Raw genomic sequence first — 7,874 nt, 5'->3', positions numbered from 1 at the left:
CGTGTGATGAACTACAGACGTTCTCTAAGAAAACAGACAAACAGAACCCCCAAAACAACAAAGAAAGCACGGTCATGAGATGGACAGATGACTCAAGGAAAAGGCTACCGCCACCCTTGTCGACTTGATGGTGGGAAGAACAGCGACCTGCAAGTTGCTACCTGACCTCCGCACCTGCTTATGCTGCACACACAGATCCAAGGCCATGTTCCACTGCACAGTTTAAGGCCAGTCCAAGATGCATAAGACCCTATTTCTACATTTAAAAGGCAAGAAATGAGAAAAAAAATGGAAGAAGATGGGCTGGCTGTCTCCAAACTCACAGCCAAGCGTGGCTGGCATATGGGCTCTGTGGGTCCGGGAATTTGGGGTTTTCTTGGAAAATATAACAGAGGACTGTAATTAGGTTTTTTTTTTTTTAATAGTTGGATTTTTTACATGAAATCAGCTGGAAAATGAGAAGACATCTACGGTAGGGCTCAGAGGTAGTCAAGGAATGAGGGCAAATCAAATCCCTTTAGCAATAAAGGCATTTACAGTCAAACCTGAGTTCACCTGAGGACCTACATGGTGGCAGGCCAGAATCAACTCTTCAAAGTTGCCCTCTGACCTCCACATATGCACCATGGCATTCCTATGTGCTAACACTCTGATAAATAAAATTAATGATTTTAGACCCAAATATGGGGTGAACAGAGGTCCGGGGAGTTCTGGGATACAGAAGCAGTGCTCTAACTTAAAGGGGCGCGACCACCCCTGATTGTTGGTTAACTCCCATTGGAAAGTCGGGAGGGGGAGGCAGAGAACAGTGGGCAGGACTAAGGGTTCCAAGGCCTGAGGTCAGTGATTAGGGAGTGGCCCTGCGACGGGGGCGTGGCCAATACCCGATGGGGCGCAGAGGCCAGGCCAGGTCATATAATAGAGGGTAAGATCATCTGGTGGGAGCGTGGTTATAGAACAGGGCCGTGATCAGGAGAGGATCTAGTGGTCTACTTAAGGAAAGTAATGAAGAGTGGAGGCGTGACTCTGTATGTATGCAGGGGCATGACCGCGGAAGGAAGGTCTGGCTCATCCTCGAGGTTATCAGCGGGGGCGGGGGCAGAGAGACAAATAGGCTGTGCCTTAAGGGATGTAACAGGCGTGTCTTTTAGAGATCAGAGAGAGTTTAGGAAGGTATGCAGGTGGATCTCTGTGAGTTCAAGGCCAGCCTGTCAACAAAGAGAGTTCCAGGATAGCCATGACCGTTTCACAGAGAAACCCTGTCTCGAAAACCCAGAAAGAGAGAGGAGGGAAGAGAGATGTGATTAATGAACAACAGAGGTATGGATTTGACGGTGATACTACTGTGATCGTGGGGTGGGCGTGGTCAGATAATTGGGGCGTGGCCAGTCTCGAGGAGCAGTGGCCCCCAACGAACCCTTCAGTAATCTGCCTAGGCTCGAGACCAAAACTGGATATTAACTGTCCCGGTCCGGCGGTGTCCGGAGCCGGGTGGCCGAGCTGTGGTCCAGGAGAAGGAGCGGATGTAGGCAAAGGTGAGGAACCAGGTCTGGGTGTGGCCGACCCCGTAGGAACTGTGCCTGAAATGGAGAGTGCAAACTAGAGCCGAGAGACGCTGGGCAGGTGGGCAGGCGGGAGCTTCCCAGAGAGCCGGGCCTGGGAAGGGGCCACAGAGGCGTGATGGTGGTATCTGAAACTGCCCTTGTCACAGCCCACCACCCGCAATGTGTCGACTGGGGGTCCTGCTGCTGCTGCTCCCCTCAGCCTTCGTGTCCTCCTTTGCTGTCCCGATCCATGATGCCGACGCTCAGGAGAGCTCCTCCGGGTTTCTGGGCCTTCAGAGTCTTCTCCAAAGCTTCAGCCGACTGTTTCTAAAAGTGAGTAATGCAAGGCTTGAGGGACAGAGAGATGGGCCAGGCAGGAGATAAGAAAAGGAGTCAGCGGAACACAGAGGTCTGGAATCGTGTCTCAGATGGCAGAATGATTGTCTAGCATGCATGCAGCCTGGGCTTGATTACCCAGCACCGGTTATACCAGCATTCAGGAGGTGGAGGCAGAAGGAACAAGAGTCCAAAACCACCTTCTCCTACACTGAAAATTTGAGACCAGCCTGGGATACGTGAGACTTTATCTCAAGGAAAAGCAGGATTATAAGGTTGAACAGACAGGTGATGAGGAACAGGCAGCACAAAAATAGGAAGAGAGACTGGGCCTGGCCAGGGCAGGGAAGCCCATCATCCCAGGTAGCAGGTCCTTGGCTCAGGTGAAATCCCAATGTGTGAAGAAAAAGAAAAGATTCAAGGTCAACCTAGGCAACTTAAATCAAACTCTGTTTCAAAAAATTACCCATGCACTTGGGAGATAACGTCAGGACACTGTCTGTGAATTTGAAGCCAGCCTCATCTGCATACTGAGTTCCAGGTCAGTCAGACCTAGAAGAGGGCTGGGGCTGCAGTGGCTGAGAGGTAGAGCCCCCCAGCCAGGGGTGCCAAGCTTGCTTATGTATGGGGTAAGAGGTGAAGAACAGAGGGGTGGTGGTAGCCAGACAGCAAGGCACTGGGACAGAAGGACAGACGGACCAGGGGGAAAGGGACACCCCGGATGTGCAGCAGGCGTACACACTGCTTTTCTCTGGCCCTAGGATGATCTGCTGCGAGACCTGGACAACTTCTTCTCCTCCCCCATGGACTTCCGGGACCTTCCCAAGAACTTCCATCAGGAAGAGAACCAGGAGCACAGAATGGGGAACCATACCCTCTCCAGCCACCTGCAGATAGACAAGGTGCCTCTCTACCAACCATGGTGCCGCTTTCCTGATGTGAGAGAGGAAAGCAGTTGTGTTCTGATTCTCCTGTGTCACCCTCACAGATGACTGACAACAGGACAGGGGAGGTGGTCGTCTCTGAGAAGGTGGTGGCCTCCATCGAGCCAGAGGGGAGCACAGAAGGCGACTGGAAGGTAAGGACCTCCCTTGCCCCAGGAACCCAGGAATTAGTCCCCTTTCTGTTGCTGTCATAAACTATGTTAGCTAAAAGCAGAGTGGGGAAGGAATGGGTTTGTCTGGTTCACAACCCATCACTTAGGGGAACTCATGACATCATTCATTCCTACTGTCAAGGGTAAATAGAGAAAAAAACACATCTTTGCTTGCTTTGCCTGTCTTAGGTGGTTCAGGACCTAAGGAATAGTACTGCCCACAAGGGGCTTGGTCTTCCCGCATCAATTAGCAACCTTGATGTCAAGTTCATTCCCCATTCAGGGTCTCTTCCCCGGTGATTCTAGGCTGTGGCAAGTTGGTATTTAAAATTAGCCAGTGTGCACTCTGTACATGGAATATCCTCCTAATTTCTGGGGCTCAGTGTGACTGTGTCAGAAGGGCAGGTCAATAGGTGTGGTTGTAAACATAGGTGATCCCAGTGCTTGGAAGGCTGAGACAGAAGGATTGCCACGATTTCAGGCCAAAGGCAAGAGGATCTCTGTGAGTTGGAGGCCAGCCTGGACTACATATCAGGACCCTGTCTCAAAACAAACTCAAAAAGTCTACTTGTAAACTTCAGAAAGTGTTTTGGTCTTCTCAGAGGGTTTAGCATCTCCAACAGCTTTGTAAACTTCAGTCTTTGAAAAGTCCAGCAATTGCAGAAGTACAGGGCACATCTCAGAGATTTTTTGTTTATTTTGGTTTAGTTTGGGATTTGTGTGTCTGTCTGTGCCCACACAGGGGATGCCCAAGTAGGGGTTGAGTGTCTTCCTCAATCACTCTCCACCTATTTATAGGTTTTTATTTTTATTTTTTTTTTTTTGAGATAAGTTCTCATTATGTAGCTGGCTGGCCTTGAACTCACTGGGATTGCCCCCACCTGCTTTTGCCTGAGTGCTGGGACACCACAACGGGCCTCTATCTTATTTTAGGGGGACAGAGTTTCTCACAAATCTAAAACTCATTCATCCAGTGAAGCTGACTGGCCAGCAAACCCCAGGGATCCTCCAGCCTCTGCCCCCCAACCAAGTGTGGCCATTACCAGCATGTGCTGCCCCTGGCTCCTCTGTGAATGCTGGAGACTGAACTCAGAGATGGGCACAAACACTTCACTCACTCTGTAGCCTAGGCTAGCCCTCAATTTGTACCATTAAGCCCAACTGAAGTTAGGGTGATTTCAAAAGAGGAATTTGGTATAGACAGCCAGGAATGGTGACATGCCATGTTTGTTTTTGTGTTTTATTTTATTTTGGTTTGGTTTTCAGTTTTGGTTTTTTTGAGACAGGATCTCTCTATGTCATAACCCTGGCTGTCCTGGCACTTGCTTTGTATTGCAAGCTGCCCTTCAACTCTGAGATCCAGCTACCTCTGCCTCCTAGATGCTGGGTTTAAAGACCATGTGCCACCATGCCTGGCATAATTTAAGGTGTTTTATTTAGGGTGACCCAATATTTATGCCTCCACCTCCCAAATGTTGGGGTTCCTAAACTTAATGCTTTCTTTTTGTTTGTTCTGGGTTTGGTTTTGGTTTTGGTTTTTTTTTCTATGTAACCCTGGCTGGCCTGGAACTCATTCTGTAGACCAGGCTAGTCTTGAACTCACAGAAATTTCCCTGCTGCTTCTGCCTCCTGAGTGCTGGGATCAAAGGAGTGTGCCACCAACACCCAGCTAATACATTTGGTTAAGAACACTGGCTGTTTTTCAGAGGATCCACATGGCAGCTCACAACTGTAAATTCAGTTCCAAGGAACCTAACACCCTCACACCAATGTACATAAAAAAATTATATATATGCCAGCACCGTCTTTAAGCCCAGCACTCAGGAGGCAGAAGCAGGTGGATCTCTTGAGTTCACTGAGTCCAAGGCCAGCCTGGTCTACAAGAGCAAGTTCCAGGATAGCTAGGACTGTTACACAGAAAAATCCTTTCTTTTTTTTAATACTTATTTATTTATTATGTATACAATATTCTTTCTGCGTGTATGCCTGAAGGCCAGAAGAGGGCACCAGACCTCATGACAGATGGTTGTGAGCCACCATATGGTTTCTGGGAATTGAACTCAGGACCTTTGGAAGAGCAGGCAATGCTCTTAACCACTGAGCCATCTCTCCAGCCCCAAAAAATCCTTTCTTTTTTAAAAAAAAATGGCAGGCCAGAGAGGGCATCAGGTGAGTGTGATGAGCTTCGAGGTGCCTCCATGGGTGCTGGGAGCCCAGCTCGCATTCTCCGCAGAGCACTGCTGCTGCATGCAAGTGCCACACGTGCTTAACATTCAGGAACACCGTATTACGGGGGCCTCTGAGGTCCAGCCTCAGCACCCCTCAGGGTTCAGAACAGCAAGGGAAAACTGGCTGAAAAGGGTCTGAGAGTGAACAAATCAGCCCCAACCCATTTCCTCCTCATGTCTCTCTAGTCTTGGAAAAAAGGAGTTTCCTCCCCACAAGGCTTCCACCAGATGCAATTTGCAATTCTTTAGGTAACAGCAATGATACTGAGCATGCATTTCACAAAGTCTGACAAAACAGGCGCCTGTTAGCTTACCACTGCCTCGGGGGCGTGCCTGTGAAGCTCCCTGGTTTAAGTCCCAGCACCCACATGGCAGTTCACAACTGTAACTTCAGTTCCAGGGAATCTGGTGTCCTTACACAGACATACACAAAGGCAAAACACTAATGCAAATAAAAATAAATAAATCTTTCAAAAAATAAGTAAATAATAAAACCAAATATACTCCACAAAGAATGCAGCTGGCCAGACAGAAAACAGAACTATCTTCCCAAAAAGGGCTTTTTAACCAAAAAGCATCCAGTGAGCTGAAGTGTAGGTTGAGGTGGCCCAGCTTCTTGGATGTGCTGTGTGGCATTTGACCAGCATGTCCCTGTGCCTCATTCCTAGGTGCCCAAAGTGGAGGAGAGAGACACCCTGGTGCCTGTGCAGAAGGCCATAGATAGCTTTCACCCAGAGCCCCGGCGGGTGGCTTTCTGGATCATGAAGATGCCAAGGCGGAGGACCCAGCCAGATGTCCAGGATGGGAGCCGCTGGCTCATAGAAAAGCGACATCGCTTGCAGGCCATCAGGGACGGGCTCCGTGGAGGTGCACATGAGGATAACCTCGAGGAAGAGGTCCGGGTCCCCCAACACGCCAAGCTGCCTGTGCGAAAGACACACTTTCTCTACATCCTCAGGCCGTCCCAGCAGCAGTAGGGGATCCACGTCCCTGCATAGTCCTTACCTACCCCAGCACCATATGGAAATAAAGTGTTTTCTTCAATCTAGCATTATCTCCCTTTGATATCTGTTCCAACACATTGAGCTCTGCCTGTGGCTGGGCAGCTCTTGCCTGTGTCCCATTCAGAACACTGGCCGTCTAGGTCAGGGTTTCTACTGCTGCTGCGACAAAACACCAGGACCAAAGAGCAAGTTGTGGGGGGGAAGGGTTTGTTTTGCGTACACTTCAGCATTGCTGTCCATCACTAAAGGAAGTCAGAATAGAAACTCAAACAGGGCAGGATCCTGGAGGTGGGAGCTGATGGAGGGGAGCTGCTTACTGGCTTGCTACCCAGAGCTTGCTCAACCCACCTCTTTCTTTTCTTTCTTTTCTTTTGTTGTTGTTGTTGTTGTTGGTTTGCTGTTGTTTTTTGTTTGTTTCCCTGTGAAACAGGCCTGGCTATCCTAGAACTCACTCTGTAGGCCAGACTGGCCTCTAACTCAGAGATCCACCTGCCTCTTGCCTCCTAAATGCTGGGATTAAAGGCATGCACCACCTCTTGGCCTTTAGCCCACCTTCTCCTAGAACCCAGGACCAACAGCCCAGCACCACCAATGATGGGTTGGACCCCCCTCGCCTCCCTCCCGTCCCTCATTGAACACAAAATGAGAAAATGCCTTATTGCTGGATCTATCTCAAGTAGGCATTTCCTCAGCTGAGGCTCCTTCCTGATGATGACTATAGCTTGTGTCAACTTGACACCCAAACCAGTCAGCCCACAGTTTTCTTGGCTGGGCAACTTGGTCTCCTATGGCACCATGGTGTGCACCTGGTACTGAAGCCTTTGATCCAGCATGTCTGCGCTTTCAAGCCCCCAAGTTTTTAAAGGAACCAACCTACCAAGTCACACCAGCTTTTTTGGTTTGGGTTTTCGTTTTTTTGAGACAGGGTTTCTCTTTAGCTTTGGAGGCTGTCCTGGAACTAGCTCTTGTAGACCAGGCTGGTCTCAAACTCATAGAGATCAGCTGCCTCTATCTCCTGGGTGCTGGGATTAAAGGCGCAAGCCACCACTGCCCGGCCCAAAATATGGTTTTTAGATTTTACAAAATTACCAGAGATCTTACAAAAGGAAAAACAAATATTGAAAGGTTAATATTTGTAAACATAAAAATATTTCTTGTTAAAAAATATGAATTTTGTTTAAAATTTTATTGCTAAAAATTTTATTTTTTCTTATTTTTGGTTTTTCAAGACAAGATTTCTCTGTGTAACCCTGGCTATCCTGAAACTCACTCTGAAGATGACGCTGGCCTCAAATTCAGAGAGATCCACCTACCTCTGCCTCTCAAGTGCTTGGATTAAGGTGTGTACCGCCACCACCTGGCTGAAAGATTAATATTTGTAATTTATGTGCATCACTGTTTCGTCTGCATGTGCGTCTATGTGTGTCTACGTGTGCCTAGAGTCGGGAGGAAGGGCATCAGAGCTTCAGAGAGTGGAGTTACAGACCTTCTGAGCTGTCATGTGGTGCTGGGAATCCATCCCAGGTCTTCTGGAACAAAGCCGTTGCCCTTGACCACTGATCTATCTCTACAGCCCCAGGAATAAATTGTGCTAATAAATACTGACAAAGCTAACAGTGTCCACCATGCCCCACAACCTGTGCTGAAAACAGTTGGCATACCTTTT

The 7,874-nt window shown here is 48.7% G+C and overlaps 1 protein-coding gene across 1 annotated transcript; it reads left to right on the top strand.

Annotated features, from left to right (window-relative positions):
• The first annotated feature begins 1,195 nt into the window (after positions 1-1,195).
• Positions 1,196-6,181, top strand: Dkkl1 (dickkopf like acrosomal protein 1). The gene is made up of 5 exons (XM_038314144.1): positions 1,196-1,320; positions 1,712-1,877; positions 2,642-2,782; positions 2,869-2,958; positions 5,873-6,181. Exons 1-5 carry the CDS (start codon positions 1,238-1,240, stop codon positions 6,179-6,181), a joined length of 789 nt encoding a protein of 262 aa, XP_038170072.1. The 5' UTR covers positions 1,196-1,237.
• Positions 6,182-7,874: the final 1,693 nt, after the last annotated feature.

The sequence above is a fragment of the Arvicola amphibius genome, chromosome 12 (assembly GCF_903992535.2).
Source record: "Arvicola amphibius chromosome 12, mArvAmp1.2, whole genome shotgun sequence".
NCBI lineage: Eukaryota > Metazoa > Chordata > Mammalia > Rodentia > Cricetidae > Arvicola > Arvicola amphibius.
Note: the sequence above shows the minus strand (reverse complement) of the source record. Positions and strands in the feature narration are given on the sequence as shown.